The 25,326-nt window shown below is 39.7% G+C and overlaps 1 protein-coding gene across 2 annotated transcripts in view; it reads left to right on the forward strand.

Moving 5' to 3' along the window:
* Positions 1 to 25,326, forward strand: part of GRK3 (G protein-coupled receptor kinase 3) — a 415,831-nt gene that overhangs the window by 272,166 nt on the left and 118,339 nt on the right. For both annotated transcript variants that reach the window (XM_089684118.1, XM_089684117.1), the window contains exons 5-7: positions 1,315 to 1,389; positions 16,744 to 16,805; positions 24,428 to 24,479. In XM_089684118.1, coding sequence (XP_089540244.1) covers positions 1,315 to 1,389; positions 16,744 to 16,805; positions 24,428 to 24,479 — 189 coding nt within the window. The remainder of the gene's footprint in view (positions 1 to 1,314; positions 1,390 to 16,743; positions 16,806 to 24,427; positions 24,480 to 25,326) is intronic.

Here is a 25,326-nt window from a genome sequence, read left to right on the forward strand (position 1 = left end):
TACCTTACCAACCGCTCAGTTTCTGCCACCCCCCTCTGCCAATCCCCTCACTGGCTTCCGATTGCACAATGGATCAAATTCAACACTGACGTACAAAGCTGTCCATAACACTGCCCCAAACTACATCACCGACCTGATATACAAATACCACCCAAAACGCACTCTCCACTCCTCACAAGACCTCCTTCTCTCTAGTTCCCTGGTCACGTCCTCCCATGCCCGCCTCCAGGACTTCTCCAGGGCTTCACCCATCCTCTGGAACTCCCTAACCCAATCCATCAGACTATCACCTACTCTCCTCTCCTTTAGGCGCACCATGAAAACCCACCTCTTCAGGGAAGCCTACCCCGCCCTCTGCTAATTGCCGATCTCCTCCACTCTTCCTACCACTCCATCCCCCACAGCTATTCCTCCCGTACCACTATCCCCTCCCTCCTAGATTGTAAGCTCCAAGGAGCAGGGCCCTCGAACCCCTCGTGTATCGCATTGTATTGTTATTGTACTGTCTCATGTATTGTCTCCCATTGTAATGTACAGCGCTGAGCGAACTGTTGGCGCTATATAAATACTGTATAATAATAATGAACACACATAAATATTTAGGGCAACATACATTTTAATTTTTGTTGCTACATAGAGCATATGGTTTCTTTTTTGCTAAGCAGGCATGCCACTTTTTATTTCTATAAAGGTGTGTTGTGTCTTATAACCAGAACTGCTCACAGAGGTTGGAAAATGGCAGCTTCCTGCCCTGAGTGGGAGTTTTGGTCTATGGTTTCTACCAGCTTACCCTGGCCATTTAGAAGCTTAGACCTTCAGAAATAAGATTGCTGTGAACGGAAAAACAAAATGACAGAGGATGAGGCGTCATGTACAGGCTGGGACTAGGATCAAAGTGGGTACAGGGATTAATTTGAAGACTAACACAGGTGCACTGCAACATTTTTAATACCTTAGAAATGTTCTAAACTAGGTGAGATTCTGCTGAAGTCATTCTCCAGTGCTGGTCACTTAGCTAAAAGCTAAGTGATTTGGTTTTGTGTTTGTTGCAGGCAGGGTTAACTAATGTGAACTTTTGACTAAATGCCTATGACATTGGTAGTGTAACGTGCACTGTAGGGAACCTCAATAAGCATTTTCTTTGAGATAGCCTTTCATACCCAATGCCCACCCAAGCAAGACCATAGTTTAACATTTGAGCATAGGATGTTTATAAAAGTGCAAATGTGGTTATATATATTTCTATATTTTTTATATACAGTACCTGTTTCTTGAATTCTATTAAATGACTTTGGTTTAATTTTAAATCCTTAGCCATTTTCAAAGCAAGCTGTAGACCATGTTCAGGCCCACCTCGCAAAGAAACAAGTGCCCCCTACTCTATTTCAGGTAAGAAATGGAAAGTCACAAGCACATTGTTTTACTTGTATATTGAACAGCTGCTGGATTTATTAATGCTGTTTGAGATTTCAGTAAATTCTTAATAAAAAAGAAACATTATAAATGTACTCAATAGAAAATGTCCACTAATGGTTACTGTAGACAATTTCTCCACAATTCTTTCTTCTAGTTGAAGTTATAAATTTCATGTTACATGTAAAAAAAATGATTTACTACATGTGACATAAGGCCTCATACAGCAATGTCAAAGAACATCATATGGGTTGTTTAGAGCGTACACTATTCCGTTATTTTTATCAGATATTTTATACATGAGACTCTCCTACCTCATATATTCTATATATACAGTTGTGTCCAAAATTATTCAACCCCCACTGAAATTGAGTGTTTTGGCCAGTTTGACATTGCTTTTGATCATTCAGTCATCTTGCTTACATTTACATTAAAGAGGCACTTGTAGGTCAGACAAATATAACATAACAGTTATAATGAAATAACCACAAATGTCTTTTCTGTGCTCACAGCATTATCAGTTTTATTCAACCCCCAAGTGACATTCAATCTTAGTACTTAGTACAGCATCCTTTTACAGTTATAACAGCTTTTAAACGTGAAGCATAGCTTGACACAAGTGTCTTGCAGCGATCTACGGGTATCTTCGCCCATTCTTCATGGGCAAAGGCCTCCAGTTCAGTCACATTCTTAGGCTTGCGCACTGCAACTGCTTTCTTTAAGTCCCACCAGAGGTTCTCAATCGGATTTAAGTCTGGTGACTGCGATGGCCACTCCAAAATGTTCCAGCCTTTCCTCTGCAACCATGCTCTAGTGGACTTGGAGGTATGCTTGGGATCATTGTCCTGTTGAAAGGTCCAACGTCTCCCAAGCCTCAGGTGTGTGACGGACTGCATCACGTTTCCATCCAATATCTCCTGGTACTGAAGAGAATTCATGGTACCTTGCACACGCTGAAGCTTCCCTGTACCTGCAGAAGCAAAACAGCCCCAAAGCATGATTGACCCTCCACCATGCTTCACAGTAGGCAAGGTGTTCTTTTCATCATAGGCCTTGTTCTTCCTCCTCCAAACATAGCGTTGATCCATGGGCCCAAACAGTTCTAATTTTGTTTCATCAGTCCACAGAACACTATCCCACAACTTTTGTGGTTTGTCCACATGGCTTTTGGCATACTGCAGTCGACTCTTCTTATTCTTTGGAGACAGCAAGGGGGTACGCCTGGGAGTTCTGGCACGGAGGCCTTCATTACGCAGTGTGCGTCTTATTGTCTGGGCTGAAACTTCTGTACCCACATCTGACAAATCTTTTCTCAGTTCCTCAGCAGTCACACGGGGACTTCTCTCCACTCTACGCTTCAGGTAGCGCACAGCAGTCGAAGTCAGCATCTTCTTTCTGCCACGACCAGGTAGCGTTTCAACAGTGCCCTTTGCCTTGAATTTGCGAATGATGCTTCCTAAGGTGTCTCTTGGTATGTTTAACATCTTTGCAATCTTCTTATAGCCATTGCCCTTCCTGTGAAGAGAAATCACCTCTTCTCTTGTCTTCCTGGACCATTCTCTTGCCTTCACCATGTTTGTAACCACACCAGTAAATGTCTAGAAGGAGCTGAGTATCACAGTCATTTTAAAGCTGCCTAATTGGTGCTTATTATGCTTGATTGCTGCTCGGTGACATCCACAGGTGTTTTCAATACCTGATGGAAAGCACCTGTATGAACCTCTGTTCTTCAGAGTGGTAGTCTTTAAGGGGTTGAATAATTGTGGCAATGAAGAAACCACATAAGAACCATTTACTACTGTATTACATAAACAATTGATGTCATTTTAGTTGCATTTGGGTAGTTACAACGTCCTTGTAGGATTTGATTCTGAATACAATTCCAAATGTACACTATAGTCCCTAAACCCCTTTACAGCATTGGGGGTTGAATAATTTTGGACACAACTGTATTTGAATTTACTTCCAGGTATTGGTGATTTTCTTGTATTTGCATTTTGTTTATCATTATCAAGTTTACTTTGCTTAGTACATTTTAACAACATGCCAATAAATTGTGTTTTTGATTCACTAAACTTGAACAAGGATTCAAATTAGGAAGTTTGAAGGCAGTCTGATTTTAGTGTCTGCATGTTCCAGGTCAGTAACTAAGAAAGTACTGAAGTCATGGAATCCAATGGCAGCCCCATAGTTCCCTCTACATAGGTCTCCTTTACCTGCTTGCCAACCCGCTACAGTACATATACTGTGGTGGGGTGGCTCCTGCAGGCACAATGACATACCTGTACATCACTGCCTGTTTCTGGGTTTCGGGTGCGCGTGCCTCCGCCCACCTACATCCCTGTGATTTGACACAGTGTGAGTTTCTCAGCATATCCCAGCCAATGATTCATGGCTGGGGCCTGCTGATTGGCTGTGATGAATCACAGCCCAGAGCCCTGTTTTGACAAACACCACAGGGATCTGTACAGAGGGACACAATGTTAGGCACACAATTAACCCCTTGATTGCCTCTAGATGTTAACCCCTTCCCAGCCAATGTCATTAGAACAGTGACCGCATATATTAGCAGTTAGTCAAAAATGGCCTGGTCATGAAGGGGGTAAAAATCTTCAGGAGTTTCAGTGGTTAAAGCCATGTTGTGGTTGAGATTAACATTGTAGAGACAAATGATTTGGTTTGGCTTAAATAATAATTATGAAGGCAAAGTACATCATGTAAAGTAGTAACCGTTGGCAGACAAGTACTAACCAGCACTCTTTTTGATACTGAAACTGCTCCTTATTTTCAGTGAGCATTTGTGTCTGCTGGGATTCCACAATTTACTTTGGTAACATATTTGGTTAACTGTTCAGTGCACACTTTTTCACAATTCAGTTTTGTACAGAGGAAAGTAATAAGAGTGAACGGAGAGGTTGTATTGTATGTGACCTTCCTGAAAACTTGTGTCACATTCCTTATATTGCCGCTGAAAGCTTCACGTCTATTTGCCAGATCACTTTCCCGCTGCCAGAATGCTTACATATACGATGCTACAGTTCAGAGCCTGAACTTCTGAGGGCCCTTATAACTAAAGTATGTGTATTTTGTATTAGGCGTGTAACAACCTCTTGAAGGTTCTTGACGTAGTTATAACAGATAAATCTGTCGAATCACTTCTATAATACCTAATCTGCCCACAGATAGAGGCAAAAGTGTTCTGTTACAAAATCCTGGCTACCTCCGGTATGTGCCTGATTAGACCATACTACATGGGTTCTTCTATGGTTGTATTCAAAAATGGTACAGAAACCACATACATTTTTAGGTGTAGCTGAAAATCTAATTGATTTTCATGGAAAATTGTAGGCTTTCCGGTATTAGACACCCTCAGTGTCCGCATCATGGTAAGTTTCCTGATGTTTATATTGTAAATCATCATATTATCAGAATTTGGCCAGGCTTGTCTCAAACTGCTGGTAACTCAATATTTATTAAACCTACAGTATAATATAACTGTATTAATTCAACATATATCAATATATCCTACCTACTATTGCACATACAGTCGAATGTTTTTGCAGTTGCTATATACAAGTTAGTACTGTAACTGGAGAGTTTGATTATGGTGTGATTCGACAAGACTACATGTACAAAGTAACCATAGAACAGTGCAGGTTATAGGTTTTCCTGAGCTGTTTTTATGTAAACATCTACACATCTATCATTATACAGTTACTGTATCCACAGCTCTGATGCCACTACGTGTTCAGTTGTAAATCGCTATTTAATAATAAATGAGCATACAGATGTTCAAAGAGACTATCTAATATAATTCACAAGTAACAATATAATGTTTACTTTTATTCCAAACTTTTTATAATAATCTTAGAGTTCTATGCATTTGTTACAGCATTGCACAAAAACATTGTCACCTACAGCAATATGCAAATGTCATTTGATATGACAATGTGTTTTGCTATACGAATATATAGTTATTAAAATAAAAAAGAACATAAATGGTAACTTGACAAACCTGGAAAGCCTCCCTTTCTTGTATTTATGTGCTAACAATGTCTTGTGTTCTCTTCTAACATCAAATTAGCAGCAACCCGTTCTGCTTCCTGGGCTCCCAAAATAGGGAACTAAGTATTGTATTAGCAAAGTTGTGAGAACTTGTAAATAATCCAAAAAATGGGGATATGTGAGGAATGGATGGGTGGGAATCAATGGTGTAGTTCAAGCTTGCAGTTCAACTATTTTGCAGCCCTTCACCTTACCACCCCTCCCAGAATGATCACACCATGCTCAGTTGAAATCCCATTACCTCCCAGATCTCTATTTGTTCAGCCCTACGTCTCACAGGTTGTAGTTGTGCCAGCAGTACCAGGTAAGGTAGAAACTAGCACTTTGTTCTGTTTAGTGGTAATCTCCTGAATGAAGTTCACTTTGTATACCCATTCTTTTATAAAATGCCTGCCTGAACATGTAATAGGAATATTTTGGGTTAATAATTTTTCAAATAATGAGATGAACAGCTATCCAGAATGGTTATATTTTTTTACCTGCCTAAAAATCCATGAACCAGAGAGCTCTCTGTAGGTCAGCACCAGCAGCTCTGGAAGATTTGATTGGTTAAAATATATGTAAACCCTCACCTTGTAAAACAGCAACCCATTCAGTTTAAAATATAAATGATATGCAATACATTTGCGTGTAGATATAAAACAAAACATATTCCCTCTTCTTTTTTTTTTTTTTTTTTTTTTAAAGTGATCACATACCTTCAGTTCTCAGTTGCATAAGTTGCTCAAAGAGCTAACGAAGGAGAAACAGCATCACGCTGATCTTCCCAGTGAATGGCTGTGCGGGTGGGGTGGGAAGGTGGGGTCAGCAGACGTCTGATAATTGGAGGAGAGTAGGCTGAGTTCTTAGCACTGCCAAAACTCTGACCACACTGTGCTCTCATGTCTAGTGTAGTCAATTTTTAATAGGAAAGTAGGGGGAATGGCAGGAACTCCAGGAATTTCACTCAATGGAAGCAATACAAAGAGAGCAGGATACTTTTTCATATGGGTACATGGTACAACAGTCACATATCAGGAATATGAAATTCCTGATATGTGTCTGCTGTACCATGTACTTGGATGAAAAACTATCCTGTTCTCTTTGTATTGCTTAATTTGTGTGAAATACCTTGTATTCCTGCAATCCCTCTGCTTTTCTATTAAAAATTGACCACACTAGGCATGAGACCGTGGTCTGTTTTCTGGCTATGCTAAAAATGTTGCTTGGGTACAGCATTGCATAACCACACAATTACCAGTTAAAGTGGCGCAGAGCTAAATAGCAAAAAATGACCTGGGCTTGATGGGGGTAAAACCTTCCGAAGTGGTTAATTTATGCAGAAAGTAAAGGTACTTTTTACAACTATTTTAAAGTGCACTCACTGTTAGGATCTGTATCCTTACTGGTCTTTAATTATACTGAAGAAATGTTGATTTGTTGCATGTTTGCATTGAGCCTGGCCAGTCCTTGACCAACTCAATTACATTAATCTCTTTCATTTCTCATGTTTTTACTTGCATGTTTTAAATGCAAATACAGGCCCTTTGTCCATTTTTTAAGTATAATTTACATCTTCAGAATTTGTATACATTTTTTTTAACCTATAAAAAGTATTTCAAAAGCTATTATGCTCTCATTTGACATAATCGTAAATGAGCTGAAACATCAATAAGGTACAGAGGTTTTTCTGACATATCATCAAGATAACAATAAAGACTTTGTTATCTGACCTTAGAAAGGCACATTGACATAAAATGTGTTCATTTGAAGATCACAATAATAAACCCATAGCTAGGAGAGAAATAGGAAAGGTAGGAACAGGAAGAAGAAAAAAAAGATGGGACAAATCAGCTGCCAAAATGAATAAGGATGGGGTTAATTAAATAGAGGGAACTAACCTTCAGCCTGTAGTATTGCATTCTTGTAGGGAAAGGTCACTGAGAAAGAGATATCATAGGCACCTTAAGTAAGTACAGCAAGTCAAGCCAAAACTAGAGAATATGTCTTAAGATTCCAGATTTGGCTAAAGTTTGCTAATTTACCTTTCAGAATAAATAATATGGTACTCATTAGTTCTTATGTACACCAATCAGCCCTAACATTATGACCATGGACCAATAAAATGAATAACATTGGTTATGTTGTTACAATGGCATCTGAATATATTGGGCAGCAAGTGAACAAGTTGTCCCTGAAGTTGTTGAAAGCAGAAGAAATGGGCAAGTATAAGGTTTTGAGCAACTTTGACATGGACCATATTGTACTGGCTAGGCCCTTGCTTACCCGTGTCCATGGCCAATAGCATCTACAATGGGCATGTGAGTTTAAGAACTGGACCACAGAACAATGGAAGAATGTGGCTTGGTCTGATGAATCACGATTATCTTTTACATCATGTGTACATCACTTACCTGGGGAAGGAATTCACTAGGATGCACTGTGGGAAGAAGGCAAGCCGGCACAGGCTGTGTGATGCTTTGGGCAATTTTATCCAAGGAAACCTTGGGACCTGTCATTCATGTAGATGTTACTTTGACACGTGCCACCTACCTAAAGATTATTGCTGATCAAGTACACCTCTTCATGGAAATGGTATTCCCTGATGGCAGTTGCCTCCTTCAATATGATAATGTGCCCTGTCACACTGCAAAAATGGTTCAAGAATGGTTTGAGGAATACAACAATTTTGAGGTGTTGACCTAGCCTCCAAATTCTCCAGATTTCAATGCAATCAAACTTCTGTGGGATGTGCTGGAAAAACAAGGCTGATCTATGAAGGCCCCCTTCACAACTTACAGGACTTAGAGGATCTGCTACTGACAGCTTGGTGCTTGATACGACAGCATCCCTTCAGATGTCTAGTGGAGTCCATGCCTTCATGGGTCAGGGCTGCTTTGGCAGCAAAAGGGGAACCTACTCAATTGTAGGTGGGTGGTCATAATATCACTGATAAGTGTATACTAATTTAGCTAGTGTTTTTATTTAGAGTAACTGAACTGTGTAAACTGTATCCAAAAAAACGCAGGCGGAGGGCAATGGCCAATCTCCAGTATTACCTGTGGTCTCTCTGCAGCTGATCCGTTCCTCATTACTGACTTACCATGCTACGTTCTCTGCATGTGACTGCTACCTGAGGGAGAGGCTCTTAGTGGCCTTGAAACATCATTGATTTCTGTTTGTGGCATTAAAATGCCCTTTGTGTTTGAACAAAGAAAAGTCATTGAAGATTACCCCAGTTGCAAGAGAACTGCAAGGCTTTTAATGAACTCTATAGACTACAGACACTGACCAGTACTATTGTTAGAAGAGCTCTTCATCTTGGTGTTTCATGTTTCTTTTCAGCAACACTTGAGAGCTGACATTGTGTACATATTTTTGTCCTTTCTGTTTATCTTAACATGGGGTGCTGGTGATATCTTGGATTTGATTTATGCGTTGGCGTCATCATCCATAATTTCACCACAGCATCCTCCTAGCACTGGACTCATAATTATCTGTGTGGAGCCAACCATCCTGGCAGAGGTAGTGTTTTTCATGTTTAAGCTTCTAGCAAGGAGAACAGTGAGCAGCGTGTCTTTTCATTCACACTACAGATGTACAACTATGAGGTTGTAGGCACAGTGTCTTGGCACACTCATATACCAGGAACCACACTATTTTGCAGGAGGAATTCCGGACACAATGTAAATTTTTCAAAAGTACTGTGTAGCAATAATCCGCATTTCTAACTTTTCCTTTTAAGATGGCAAATCTTCACTTTTTGAGTTCAGGTCCACATTAAGGAGAGATCTTAAAGGATAACTTCACCTTTAGTAACATGTTACACCCATATTTTGGGTGTAATATGTTACTAACTGAGCAGCCCCCTCCCCCCCAAGTCCCTCTTGTTAAGTGGGCCATGAATTTTCTCCCCACACCCACTGTCACAATTTAAAAAGAAACATGGCCGTGCAGAGCTTCACCCACTTTGCTGCATCATTCATTCACAGACGTCTGTGAATGGGCAAACTACAACTACCGTCAGCCATTGTGACTGACTACTTGTAGTTCTCAGTGAACTAGTGGGGCACTGATGAGTGCTCTAGGTAGTTTGAGCCTACCTATCATTCAATAACTGCCTGCTCATATGAGATATGGGCAGACAGCTGCGCTGACAGTCTGCAGGAGCCTGAGATTGCACCCGTGATCTGCTGATTATGGGTGCAAGGCTTTACAGGCCCCTAATTATAAAAAAAAAACAAAAACTTTTTTTTTACCTGCAAAATGATGTGCATTTATTTATTTTATTTTTTTTTCAAAAAGGTGTACTTTAAAAACCTGACAGTTGTCCACTAAAGTAAAGTAGTCATTTTAGTGTTTAGAGACAACAAATCTGGAATAACTTTGAAGGGTGGACCATGGGGTCAAACTTACTTTTATCTTAGGGTTAGTATAAATATGATTTTAATCTTCCAGAAGATGAGTACTAAGCAGTTCTATTAAATAGGATCTAGAATGCCTGTTTCACCAAAAGCACCTAAAACAGAAATGCCAAAAAAACAAACAACTGACAGGTGGATGGGTTATGTACAACCTTAGCAGTAGGTTTTTTGCAAGTTAAAATTAAATAAAATGGGAACTCAGGAATTCCAGGAATATTTTCTATAAAATCACTTAGCCCTGGTTCACACCGGTGTGGCTTTGAAATTGCGCTACTTTGTTTAGAAACGTTTTTCAAAGTTGCTGCGACTTGAGTCGCACCAATTTGAACAGTTCCATTGCCTCTAATGGGGTGCAACTTGTCATGTGACTTTGAACTCTCAAGTCGCATTACAAGTCGCACTACTGTGAACAGGGCTAAATGCATATTTAGTAAAACTGGATGTTTTGTATATGATTGTTGCCAATCATTTTTGGAAGTGTGAAGTTACACACTCCAGATGTTAACTGGGGTGATGAACAGAGCTGTATGAGAGCAGGGAGATGCCCCCTGTGGTTGTTTAAAGTTTAACCCTTTCCTGACAACAGGTTTTTTTTTTTTTTTTGTTACACATTCCAGTGGCTGCAGCCACCTGGATTGTGTATAAATCTGACATGCAGACTCCTGCCTGTCAGGTGGAAACGGTCCAGCAGCTCTGCTGCCGCTGAATGCTTCCACAGCCCATGGTTCTCATTGCAAAACATCTAATGAAGCCCAGAAGAGACAATGCAGGGTCTTTTAGACCCTGCATGTCTAAATAAAGAGAACCTGCCACCAAAAAATCATCACATAGGGGACTTTGTGTCCCCTATGTGATGGGGGGAAAATAAAATAAAAAGTTGTAAATTTTTTTTGCAAAAAAAAAATGGTTACACCCAAGTACAAACATCCCCCCCCCAAAAAAAAATTATACCCCTCCCCCCACATATATGCACGTACAAACATGAACGCACGCATTGGGGCACCTAGACGTGAAACTGTCAATTGCGATCCACATTACATAATGCAACGCACGCCGGAGTGAGAGCAATAATTCTAGCACCAGACCTCCTCCGTAACGCTAAACTGATGGCCTTTAGGGGCTTTTGAAGTGTCATCTATAGAAAATATATGCGCTTACCAGAAGCGCATAGGTAATGCGCATTGATATCTCAAATTGGTGAGGTATGCGTCTGGGACATCCGTCTCCCATAGGGCAGCTCCGCAGTGGTTGGTATTTGCTCCAGAGGTCTCCTTTATGGGTCAGCGGGGTCAAGCCACCTGGTTACAGGAATTGCCCTCTCTGGATGTTGAAGAGCTTCCCAGGCTCTGCATACTCAAAAGACTCCGTGTCAGGAGCCATAGAAAATGCTCATAGCGTAATATTGCGAAAAAGTTTGAATTTATTCAGAAAACAAGTTTCAAAGTAAAATGATGAAAAGGTAAAAACAGGTACACTGACCAATAATGTGGGTGACCACCGGACCTGTATAAGGCTCCGGTGGTTTAAAACACAGCGTGCTGACTCCTAAGGCCTTTTGTGCGAATGCACTTCTTCAGAGGAATGCGCATGCGCAGTACAGAATCTTCAAGAAAGTGGTGGCGGCGTGAAAATACAAGCGCCCTGCCTTATTTAAATGCAGGCAATGAACACACAGCAGTGTTGACATTCCTCTGAAGAAGTGCATTTGCACGAAAGGCCTTAGGAGTCAGCACGCTGTGTTTTAAACCACCGGAGCCTTATACAGGTCCAGTGGTCACCCACATTATTGGTCAGTGTACCTGTTTTTACCTTTTCATCATTTTACTTTGAAACTTGTTTTCTGAATAAATTCAAACGTTTTGGCAATATTACGCTATGAGCATTTTCTATGGCTCCTGACACGGAGTCTTTTGAGTATGTAGAGCCTGGGAATCTCTTCAACATCCAGAGAGGGCAATTCCTGTAACCAGGTGGCTTGACACCGCTGACCCATGAAGGAGACCTCTGGAGCAGATACCAACCACTGCGGAGCTGCCCTATGGGAGACGGATGTCCCAGACGCATACCTCACCAATTTGAGATATCAATGCGCATTACCTATGCGCTTCTGGTAAGCGCATAACTTTATCATTTACACGGATCATCACAAGATAAGGATACGCTCACTGGCATGATTCACAATATTGCTTTATATTGAACCTTTTTTGGGACTATAATCTTTTTTATTTCTCTAACGCTGCACTTTATTACTATTTATGTTATATTTAAGGTTTTATGTGGTTACCTGAGTGCATCAGCTGCTATTGGAGAGCGCTCACTATTGTTACATTTTATTCTATAGAAAATATAGGGTACTGAAGTTTGACGCAATTTTATAGGCGCACACAAATTTAAGGTTTGGCATGTTGGGTATTTACTCAGCAAAACCTCGTCTTTTATAGTTTACAAAAAATGTGGATAATTTATTGTGTTTTCCATTAAATTCACTTTAGTGTGATGTTTACTGAAATTTTGCATTTCCTAGACCAGGGGTAGGCAACCTGCGGCTCTCCTGTTGTTGCAGGACTAAAAGTTCCATCATGCCTCTGCAAGTTATAGCTGTAACTGTCAGTTTTGTTATGTTGCAATGCCTCATGGGAAATGTAGTTCCACAACAGTTAGAGAGCCGCAGGTTGCCTACCCCTGTCCTAAACCTGTGCAATAATATCATGTGACATACAAAATTGGAAAGACCACTGTTTCATTCTCTATGGTATCTGATTTCAGAATTATGATTATCATGTTTTGGGGGTTTTGTGTAATCTTCAAATTTTAAACAAGTGCAAAAAAAAATGCAAAACGGCTGTGGCAGTGAAAGGGTTAAGGGACATATTAGTGAATCTTCCTGGCGCATATGTTTTAAATCACAGGGAATGATTAACCATTCAGTCCACAAGAACTATTGAGTACTGTCCATGATACTTTTTTTAATTTGCACTAACATTCAGTTTTTCAGGACAAGCTTTTGGGGTGTGCCCGCTTTTTCGAGGTCCAAGTAGAACTAATTCACAAAGGTGTAGCAGAATGTTAATAAAGACAATCGCTGAGGTTGGAAATTACAGTGTGTGTGTTTTTTCCTCAGAGATTGTCTTACTTTACATTCTGCTACAACTTTGTATATTCATTCTGCTTGGACCTTGAAGAAGGGGCATACCCAAAAAAACTTGTCCAGAGAAATTGGATGTTCGTGCAAATAAAAAAAAAAGTAACACAGACTGTTCCTGTTGCAAGTGCACTAATATGGCTATAATTACCTCAACCATTCAATTCACCAAATGTCTGATGTCACAGTCACTGCTGAATAATATGCCCCTAATTGATGTTTGTTGTTCTAGAAATGTTCTTATTGTTAGTATGTCTCCATAATCTATATCTGGTAAGGCTCCAAGTTCGTTTCTCTCTGGGAAGACACATTTTTTACTTTTCCACTTGTTTAAGGAAGGAACACATAACTGCATTGCAACACAGCATTAGTGTATGAAAATAAAAGCAGGAATTGATTCATAGACACGCATAACAACATGTGCTTAGATGTAAAAGGGTCCAAAAGGTTCCCCATCGCTGGTCCCAAGACAGAAAGCAGACATCAGTCACAGCCAACAGATTATGTTTTGTGATAAAGAATGGATTATACTTTCAACTAGAAACATAAGGCTACTTTCACGCTGAGGAGTTTTTCAAGTGTTTTTGCATTAAAAAAGTGCCTAAAAAGCTCAAGAAAACTGCTTCCCTATGTATGTGAATGTATATCTATGTATGTTTTCACACTGAGGCGTTACGCTTGCGGTGTGGTGTAAAAACTCCTGCTTGCAGCATCTTTGGGGTGTGTTTGGGGAATAAAAAGAAAAAAAAACAAAACAAAATGCTCCCAAAATGCCTCTTCCCATTAAAATCGATGGACAATGCCTGAAAACCGTCTCTGAGAAGCATTTTTGGTGCAGTTTTAAGTCACGTGTCCTTTAAAAAAACGCAATAAAAATGCCTATGTGTTTTTGAGACGTTTTTGCGGTGGATCAGTGTGAAAATAGCCCTAATAATGCATGCTGGATGACAAATACTGGTTGAGATATAAAGAACATTATATGTAGTGCAATAACACTTGGCCATTAATCATGAAGCAGCGTCTATTTAATGAAACAAAATTTGCCCAATTTTCATGACTCATTGCACAGCTTTTTAACTTGTTATTTCTAAAGAATACAGGTTTATTTTAAAGTGTATCTTTAATATATTGCATCTCACCAGTGCTTAGGTGCAGTGGCTGCGTTAGTTTAATTTATCTATTTTTTGTTTTTGTTTTTATGCTTTTACCTTGTGATGGTGCTAGGAATATGCTGCCTGTATCTATGGTGGTGGTGTTATAGCATTGTCACCCTAGGAAAAGACTGTAAAACACCTCCCACTCTTTTCTTCTCTAAGACATGGGGGGGGGAAGGGGGTAGTTCTTAGAAATAGCTAGGAACAATGTAAATGATGAGTGCAGCACAGGAAGTTATCAGCTTGCAAAGGTTTTTACAGGATAAATAGAATATTTAAAAGTTAAAAGTAATACCTATTAAAATGTTAAAGAACTAATAAAGCAGAGTTCTAGGCTCCCCCCAAAAATAAGTCAGGAGCTACAAATACTGTAGCTGCTGACTTTTAATATAAGGGCACTTACCTGTCCAGGGGTCCAGTGTTATTGTTACCTGGGCTAGTTCTTCACTAGCCTCCAGGTTCCCGGTGCCGGCATTCCAAGCAAGGGAAACCGTAAGTGAAGCTGGTTTCCTAAGGTGCATGTGTGAGTCACGCTGTACATTGTGATTGGTCCCGTAGTCTTCTGGGACCTGTGAAGTGTCCAAGAAGACTGCAGGGCATATAGGGGGACCAAACTTCCAGCTCAGCTCATTGTGGCAAACTGAGCCAGAAGTGGGAGTGGGTACCTGCCAAATCCAGGTACCCGCTCCCCCCCCCTAAAAAAAAAAGTGTCAAATGGTGGAGGGGGGGAGCAAAAAGCGTAGCTTCCCTTTTTGGGTGGAGCTCTGCTTAATGTTTACTTATTTTTAAAGTAGCTAGAATTTTCATTTGTTTTTAACACACCATTTCTTAAGCTAGGTTCATTCTATTCTGGCTTCCCTGCAGATGTGTTTATATGGACATAGCGCCCATTCATTTGAATGGGCGTGTGTACCTTGGGGAAAATGCAGGAAAGGATTCCTGTACCTTTTTCTAAAATTGCAGCTGCAAGGAAACCCCATAGTGTTTTGTGTTTCCCAGCATTGGAAAATGTGCTGTGGTTTCCAATGCGTGGGGGTGCCATCAAGAGTAAATGGAACCCCTGAGTGTTTTTGCTGCAGGCGCGGAAAAGCATGCAGTTTACATATGGTTCTGCATCTGCAGAATTGTGGTTCTAACCTTATTCACAGGATAAGGAGGTGTAGTCTTTATAAGAGGTGGAATTTAATTTGTTGCTATGAACACCACCTCCAGGCATACAGGAAAAAAATAACATGATCTATTTAAAGTGATTGTAAAGGTTATTTGTATTTTTTTTTAAATAACAAGCATGTCATACGTATGCTTTACCCTTAAAAAAAATAAAAAAAATAAATAAAAAAAAAAAAGTCATATTTACCTGCTCTGTGCAATAGTTTTGTACAGAGCAGCCCCGATCTTCCTCTTCTGGTGTTCCCTGCCAGAGCTCGTGATTCCTCCCCCCCCTTCTCAGTGGCCCCATAGCAAGCCGCTTGCTATGGGGGCACTGATGTGGGCTCGATCCCGAGCCAGGCTCTGTGTTCATTGAATCGGACATGGAGGCAGCAGCAGTCAATCACAGTAACGAGTAGAGAGTGCTCTCGGGCACAGCACTGGATCAAGATCAGGCTTAGGTAAGTATTTATGAAGGGCTGTGAGGGGTGGGGTTGGCTGAACACAAGTTTTTTTTTTTTTTTTTTTTTGTATAATGCATTAAGATAAACATTCTGCCTTTTACAACTTGTCTAGGAAAATTCATTTAAAATGTAATGATATTTTTACATTGCAGCAATCCACTGACTTTTGTATCTGCCTATGATATCAGTACAGCCCTATAAAGTGAAATTATTTTGTCTGTTTTTTTAGATAGCTGTATTTTGTGCCCAGTGTGCCTGGTGCCACTTATCATCTTGTCCTTTCACACTGATTTCATTTTTACAAATAAATTAAGCTACTGTCTGCAGACTAAGCACTATGAAAAGATGACCTTGCAGTTTTGGTTCTCTAATATGAACACATAGACTATTGAAGAGATGGCTGTAGTTTTATATACATAAATCCTGTAAGTCGAAGAAGAAAGCCTAGGCATTCTAGATGATTATGATCAAGACAAATGATTGTACATTTACACTGGTTCTTTTCAATTCTGTTGTTATAGACCACATTATTAAAACCAGTGAAATGTTTTAATGATGTAGTATAACGAAAAGATAAATAGATAAATTAAACATTGTAAGCACCCTTGGAATTGTCATGGTTGTTCCCTTCCTCTGTGTGTCACTTTTGTTGGTCAGCATATTTTACATATAAACTTGCAAAAAGCATAAAAAAGGGCATTTCAAAGTAAAAAAAAAAATGTATTGTATACTGATACCATCATTGCATGGTCTAACTGCATATAGTTATCAACAGTTTTTTTGATGACAGTCTTTTAACTGTGCAATGTGTAATCACATATTATCTTTGCTTATATTCATTTCATATTGTCTTCTCCCACTGAAGTTTACCTCTGTCGTTTTGCTCTGCTTAAGTATTCTTATATTACTGCTGTATAAAATTACTCACACATGCCTTTGTTTTGTCATTGCAGCCATATATCGTAGAAATTTGTGATAGCCTTCGAGGAAAGATATTTCAGAAATTTATAGAAAGGTAGGCGCAAGATCGTTCTGTACAAAAGTTTGATTACCCGTTCCCACAGAAGAGTTGTTCAGTCATTTTGTTTTGCGGGTTGCGGTTGCATATTGTGGGCACTTTTAAGTGGCATTTATTGGCAGGGGTTTAAAAAATAAATTTCAGCATATTGAAACCAGAAAAAATAACAAATGATATATGTAATGGAACTATATGAAAATATGTAGTTTCTGTAATTACACTTGTATAAGGGATATTGCACATAGTACTGATGTAGAATAAATATCAGATATTCCTGGTAGAAAGTTCCTATGTAAAAATGTGAGGATGGGCTGTATAGTACACTTTTGTGCATGCATACACATACAGTACATACATTTTTCTAGCCAGTTTCTGGTGTGATATATATGCAGGTAGAATACTGACCAGCAATGTAGATGGTTTAACTGATCTATATGCAGCTCCAGTGTACATGCCTGTGTGTACAGACCCATCAAAAACAATGGACTGAATTTAGATCATTTAAAACAAAAACAAAACAAAGTCTGCATGTCGTAAAATGACAGTTTTCGAGTCCGTGTGCAACAGCCCTAAGTGTGTTTGCTTTTACATAGACTTCAAGCATATCTGTTTTGTTAGGGTAAGACCAGGTATTTATTTTAAATGTCCCTCTGTGGTTGCAATATTCACCTTGATCTTTGATCTCTTACAGTAAATGTTCTCTGTCACAAGACGTCTTCAATTTTACAGGTTGAATGACACTTGGCCTGTAAGACCAAGTACCTGAAAAACTGAAGGCAGACTGAGATTGTGGGGCATGATGGCACTCTGTACTGATATGTATTGATGCAGAGGGCAGCACTGATGTTGTCATGTCATCGCAGCTCTCTGCATCATCAAGGACCACCCACTATCAGGAGAAGGTCAAAGAGGACTTCACATGGCCAGCCAGAAAACAGATCCACAATGAAGACAGGGAAACTGCCCATGGGACAGTTGTAAAAATAACCTAGTACTAAGAAAAAAATCTAATCTGTTTAGAATTTGGCAAAAGGCAAAGGTGAAAAGCAGGAAATGTGTAGAAACTGGCTTGGATAAGGGTAAGCTTGAAAATCTCTACTGGGAGGTCTGCACAGTACTGCACAGCCCCTATTTCAGAAGGTTCCCAGTGAGGGAGAGATGCACGACTGGAAAGGATTTTGAAGTGAGCACCAAAGATCACAAATAGCTGCATTACAGTTAGTGTTACTAAACCCACTACAGTAAAATCAGTCTGTATATGCTGTAAAGCATGCTTGTTGTTCTCACTGTGGAACCTAAGGGGTTAATCCTCTGCATTGTGCAAAAAGGATGTTTGACCCTGTCTTCCCTGATCCTCCACTTTCTTCTACTGTCCCCAATCCATCTGCTGATAGAACAGAGCCTTGGGGCAAGTTGCACATGCTCAATCTGGTGTGTATTGCTAGAGAATTTTTCTTGGGAGAGTGCATGTGATCAGCACAGGGTCAATCACCTCTGTCCAGACAGAGTCTGGGGTTATGCAGCCTCATAGGACAATCAGGGGAGAATAAAAACTCCTTCTACAAGCTTTAACCAGTGCTCTGCTGGACACTGATAGAAGTCACAAGACTGCTCTAACTGCTGATGAGAAAAGGTATTTAGCAGTTTATATTTAATAAAATAATTGCATTTCCGTGTACTGTGGGAGACCAGATATAATGAATGCAGGGTCCTGGGTTTAGTAATACTTTAAGCATATTACAAAAAAATACAAAAATAGCTTGAATGGGTTGTGGTGGAGTGTTTGCTTAAAATATGTGAATTTGTCCCAATTCTTAAAGGATAAGTTCACCTTTTAAAAAAAAAATAATATATGCACATTTTTTGTAGGTAAATAAGTGAATTTATTTTTTTTCTGAGTCTGCAGAGCATTGTATTCTCAGACTCTCGGCATACCTGCCTGCCCGTTCCTCATTCGGGCAGGCAGTTACCTGAGGGCATTAAGATCGGTAAACTACGAGAGCACTCACCAACACCCCCATATTTTGTTGAGAACTGCAAGCCACCAATATTAATCAATATCTCAATGAACACAAGAACAATTTCCACAATTTTGACAAAACTGAGTTTTAGAGAACATTTGTTTAACTCATTACATGAAAGTAAGGTTACTAATATTACTTGGATTACAAAATCTTCAGTTTTACTCAAATTAGTTGATGCAAAATTGAATACACCCCACACAAACACTACTACAGCCAGTATTTTGTATGACCTCCATGATTTGTAAGGACATCCCCAAGTCTTCTAGGCATGGCATGAACAAGTTGGCAGCATATTGAAACCTCTATCTTTTTCCATTCTTCAAGAATGTCCTCTTTTAGAGCCTGGATACTGGATGGAGAGTGATGCTCAACTAGCCTCTTCAGAATTCCCCATGAGCGTTCAATAGGGTTCAGATCAAGATACCTACATGGCTACTGAATCACTTTCACCCTGTTCTTCTTCAGAATTGCAACAATGGCCTTAGATGTGTGATTTGAATCATTGTCATGTTGGAAAAGTGCACGATGACCAAGGGCGCGGAGTGATGGTAGCATCTTCTTTCAATATAGAACAGTACATCTGTGAATTCATGTACCCATCAATGAAATGCAGCTCCCCGACACCAGCAGCACTCATGCAGCCCCACAGAAGAACACTTCCACCACCACGTTTCACTGTAGGCACCATGCATTTTTCTCTGTACTCCTCACCTTTGCAGTGCCATACAGTTTTGAAGCCATTAGTTCCAAAAACATTTATCTTGGTCTCATCACTCCAGAGTACAGCATCCCAGTAGTCTTCTTTTTCAGCATGGGCCCTGCCAAGTTCTAGGCTGGTTTTTTTTGTGCATGGGCTTTAGGAGAGGATTCCTTCGTGGACACCCATGCATGCCATTCCTCTGCAGTGTACGCCATATTGTGTCACAGGAAACAATCACTCCAGTTTGACTTTCTACTTCTTTAGCTAAATGCAGTGAACTCGCATGGTGATTTTCTTCAACCCTTCTCATCAGAAGAAGCTCCTGTCGAGGTGTTGACTTCCATGGACGGCCTGGACTTCTCTGAGATGGTTGCAGTTCCATCTTTGTTAAAATTTTTGAATCACTTTTGCTACAGCATTCTGATTGATAAGTAAAGCTTTTCCGACCTTGTAGCCTTCACCTTTTTTGTGTAAAGAAATTATTTTATTTCTCAGGCCTTGTGACATTTCTCTTCCATGTGGTGCCATTGCTGACAGCATGAAATGGGAAGGAGTTTTCTTTAAGTAATGCCTTTTTATAATCAACTGTCTGCTGAACACTTGTTTAAGGAATAATTGTAGTTGAATTCTTGTTAATTAAGATTTTGTTGTCTAAAATTTAGCTTTGCTCTTCAGATTTTCATTGGGGTGTATTCATTTTTGCAACATGGTCTTGAATGAATTTGTTAGGACAAATACTTTTTTGTGTGTGAAAATTAACAAATCTTGGTTGCAAACAATGGCCTGCATTTGTGGGAGTATTTTGTAGTATTGTGTCCTATAGAAAATGTTGATTCTGAAAGGAAAGTAAGGGTAATCTGACAAATGTGTTGGGGTGTACATATTTATGCTGAGCACTGTGTGTGTGCGTGTATATGTGTGTGTGTGTGTGTGTGTGTGTGTGTATATATATATATATATATATATATATGTGTGTGTGTGTGTGTGTGTGTGTGTGTGTGTGTATATATATGTACAGTGAGGAACAGAAGTATTTGAACACCCTGCGATTTTGCAAGTTCTCCCACTTAGAAATCATGGAGGGGTCTGAAATTCACATTGTAGGTGCATTCCCACTCTGAGAGACAGAATTAAAAAAAAATTCAGGAAATCACATTGTATGATTTTTAAAGAATTTATTTGGCTTGCACTGCTGAACATAAGTGTTTGAACACCTGAGAAAATCAGTGTCAATATTTGGTACAGAAGCCTTTGTTTGCAATTACAGAGGTCAAACGTTTCCTGTAGTTCTTGACCAGGTTTGCACACACTGCAACAGGGATTTTGGCCCACTTCTCCACACAGTTCTCCTCCTAGATCTGTCAGGTTTCGGGGCTGTCGCTGAGCAACACGGAGTTTCAGCTCCCTCCAAAGATGTTCTATTGGATTTAGGTCTGGAGACAGGCTAGGCCACTCCAGAACCTTGATATGCTTCTTACGGAGCCACTCCTTGGTTATCCTTGCTGTGTGCTTTTGGTCGTTGTCATGTTGGAAGACCCAGCTACGACCCATCTTCAATGCTCTGACTGAGGGAAGGAGGTTGTTGCTCAAAATCTCACAATAAATGGCTCCATTCATCGCCCCATTCATCTTCTCCTTAATACAATGCAGTCGTCCTGTCCCCTTCGCAGAAAAGCACCCCCAAAGCATGATGTCACAGTAGGGATGGTGTTATTGGAATGCAACTCATCCTTCTTTTTCCACCAAACACGACGAGTGAAGTTTAGACCAAAAAGTTCTACTTTGGTCTCATCTGACCACATGACTTTCTCCCATGCCTCCTCTGGATCATCCAGATTGTCATTGGCAAACTTCAGATGGGCCTGGACATGTGATGACTTGAGCAGGGGAACCTTCCGTGCAATGCATAATTTGAAACCATGACGGTGTAGTGTTCTACTGACAGTGACCTTTGAAACTGTGGTACCATCGCTCTTCATGTCATTGACCAGCTCCTCCCTTGTAGTTCTGGGCTGATTCCTCACCTTTCTTATCAGTGATACTCCACGAGGTGAGATCTTGCATGGAGCCCCAGTCTGAAGGAGACTGACAGTCGTCTTTAGCCTCATGCATTTTCTAACAATTGCTCCAACAGTTGATCTATTTTCACCAAGCTGCTTGGCAATTGCCCCGTAGCCTTTTCCAGCCTTGTGGAGGTCCACAATTTTGTCTCTGGTGTCTTTTGACAGCTCTTTGGTCTTGCCCATGGTAGTAGTTGGCATCTGACTGAGTGTGGGGTGGACAGGTGTCTTTAAAGAGCTCAGACAGGTGCTACTAAGTTAGATTAATGAGTGGAGTAGAGGTGGACTTTTTAAAGGCACAGTAACAGGTCTTTGACAGCCAGAATTCTTGCTGTTTCTTAGGTGTTCAAATACTTTATGTTCAGCAGTGCAAGACAAATAAATTCTTTAAAAATCATACAATGTGATTTCCTGAATTTTTTTTTTTAATTCTGTCTCTCAGAGTGGGATTGCACCTACAATGTGAATTTCAGACCCCTCCATGATTTCTAAGTGGGAGAACTTGCAAAATTGCAGGGTGTTCAAATACTTCTGTTCCTCACCGTATGTGTGTGTGTGTGTGTGTGTGTGTGTGTGTGTGTATATGTGTGTGTGTGTGTATATATATATATATATATATATATATATATATATATATATATATATATATATATAAATATATATATATAGACGCACACATTTTAAATACTAGTCAGCTTCAACTATAAAAGCAGTTTGTTTTTATAGTATATCAGTGTATTAAACGAAAACCTTATATGTGTATAAATTATGTATGAAAATTATTTAGATATGCAAAATTTGTCATTGAGTTATTAAAGGTGATCTATGGTCAACAGCATACACTTTGATGATACAACATCAGCAATGTAATAGCAACACAAACAATAGTTATTTTTGACAATCCCCTGAAGGCTTGATTTAAAAAAAATCTCCTTACATGTTATGAGTTCTGCCGGTCTGCTGGCCATCTCTTTTCGCAACCTCTGGGCTCTCTGCATGCTTTTGCAGCCTTCAGTTTACTTTCAGCTTCTAAGGACTAAATTTCCCATGGTACCTTTCTTTCAGCAAGCAGTGGTTCCTCTGACTTCGCCTCCTGAAATGTATAGTGTATAGTGAATACATGTTATAGAATTGGAGGAAATTAATTTATGGGGATATTTACAAAGTAGGTTTACAAACTTCAAGTACATTCAGATTAATGGGAGTAGGCTTAAAATCATTGAAATAAAATGTGCAAATGAATATCTGATTTTTATTTTGACCAGGAATGCACTTTAAGGTAACTGAAACATTCTGGTGCTATTTAAAGTGGTTCTAAAGGCTAGACATTTTGTACCTTATTGCATTCCCTGCATTATAGTAAAAGAATATCCCACTAGTTGTCGCTCCCTTACCTCCCTTAATACTAGTCCTATTTCAATCCAGCGTTGTGCCCATGTGCAGCAGTGCTAGTCTCTCTCTCTCTCTCTCCCCTCACAGGCTCAGAGACAGCAGTGGAAGCCATTGGCTTCTGCTGCTGTCAATCAAATCCTGTAAGGCGGGGGCGGTTGTTCAATAGACACACAGCCCAGCACGGAAGCAAGCCTGTGAGTGTGCCACCATACTAAGCAGCTTGTGATGTTGGCACACTGAGAAGAGGAGGAGCCAAGAGCACCAGTGGGGGGATCCCAAAAGAGAAGGTTCCAGGCTGCTCTGTGCATTACTGTTGCACTGAGCAGGTAAGTATAACATGTTTATTATATTAATTTTAAGAAATGCCCTTTACAACTGATTTAATTTTGTAAGGGAATCTAGGCATCAATTACTTCTGGTCACAAAAATGTTAACAATTGTCGAGAATCAGAAATAGCACTGTGATGTGAAAAGTCAGAAGGTGTTGCATTCATAAGTGACTACTAAGCAATTTGTTTACGTGAGTTGCCATAAATCCCCTTATTTATTGAAGTCCCAATTGAACATTCAGTTTAAATCAAATAAATATATTCCATCAAAACAAAAATTTTTTTAAAGTCTTACATTTTTTTATTTTTTTTTTTGTTGAACACAGCAACAACCTGAATAAAATAGCCTGTTTCCTGCCACCAGTTGCAGAGTGGGACCCTTGCTGTCTGTGTGGAATCAGTGTTCCCCTTGCAGAGAACTGACGCACTCCCTACTGAGTCAGACCTATACTAGCTCTAGCTCTAACTTGGCAATGGGTGTGTTGGATCTCTGCAAAGAGATCACTGCTTCCACACAGAGAGCAAGGGTCCGCTCTGCAGCTGTAGGCAACGGCAGGTTTTTTTAATCTGTGACTGACTTTAAAGAAAACCAATTATAAGACTTTTTACACCTTTTCTTTTGATGTGCCTGGAATCAAATTTAGCTAATTTAAATTTACATTTCAATGAGAAAGTTAAACATTCTAATACATCAGTGCTAGATGCTACATTCTTCTCTTATTCATGTATGACTTTTCTTTTTCATTACAAGCACTTTAATGTGTTCTATAACCTGGTTTGCTGAAGCTGTGTTCTGTTCTTTGTTGAATAAGGTTGTATGTGTCACCTAATACTTGTTGCTGTTGAGCTGCAAGTTAAAAGTTAAAATGTTTTACTTTATTCCAGTAAAAACAAGACAAAGGAAACAAAGCTCTTATGTGGTCATGATTCACAGCCATGAGATTTCCTGAATGTTAATAAAATCATTGCTTGCGATTTCAATCACAGATAATTTCAGTAGCCATGTGCCCTCTAACTGTCCTCAGTCATTTTTGTGTTGGAAATAAGTGGAAAGAAACAGTCAGCTTCTTGTGTTAACGATATATTGTCTTTTTTTTGTCTTTCTCTTTAACAGCGACAGGTTTACAAGGTTTTGCCAGTGGAAAAATGTTGAATTAAACATCCACGTAAGTATATTTAAAAGAATTATTGCTATGTGTGCCGAACCAGTTTTTTGTAGAATTGTTTTGATAAATAGGTTATCTGTTTAATGAAAATAATGCTTTTCTCAATCCTTTATTGGGTGATATAGTCAGATTTATTAAGAGACTGGGAGGAGAACGCTAGGAATATTTAAGACAAACTAGGGGGCTTAACCAACCAGTGGCTTAAAGTGAAAGAAAAGGTTCAAATGAGCAGAGTTTAGCTTGTTGCCTACTGCCTGCTTTATATACATGCATATATGCTGCATACTGTTTGTAACACATCTGTGTAAATATTTTTTTTGTTAAAGCGTCTTTCAAGCAGTCACATGATCTCACAGCTCCAGCTCCTTCATATCTATGAGCGGCTGCTATGACTGGTGGGAGCAATGGAAGGCTGATGGGTGAAGTGATGGCTGTATGCATTTCAGCTCCATTGTCAAGCCACTCATTAATACAGGGACTTTGGAGCTGTGTAATCATATGACCTCTCTGAAGAATTAAAAAGGTATTTACACTGTGAATTCTCACAAACTGTATGAAGTATGTATATAATCATCGGGGAGGCACAGTTTTGAATCTCTACTTTTCGTTTTTATTTAAATCCTTCTTCCTGGAGAGCGTAATATTTCCTAGTGTCTAAGGTAAAGAGACATCCCTTGCTCAGCTCCTTAATTCAAGGCTTTTTTATGACAGTTCAAGGCATTTTGTTCCTCATTTACTTTTCTGTACTGATGATCTTTAACCAAAAGCTGAGTGGATAATAGGCTGGGTATCCTAGAACACTGCAGTGTCCCCCATTCCAGCTATCAATCGTGCTCTGGCCTCTGAT

This window comes from Staurois parvus, unplaced genomic scaffold (genome assembly GCF_062004578.1).
Source record: "Staurois parvus isolate SC_StPar_1 unplaced genomic scaffold, SC_StPar_1.0 ptg000336l, whole genome shotgun sequence".
NCBI classification, from domain to species: domain Eukaryota; kingdom Metazoa; phylum Chordata; class Amphibia; order Anura; family Ranidae; genus Staurois; species Staurois parvus.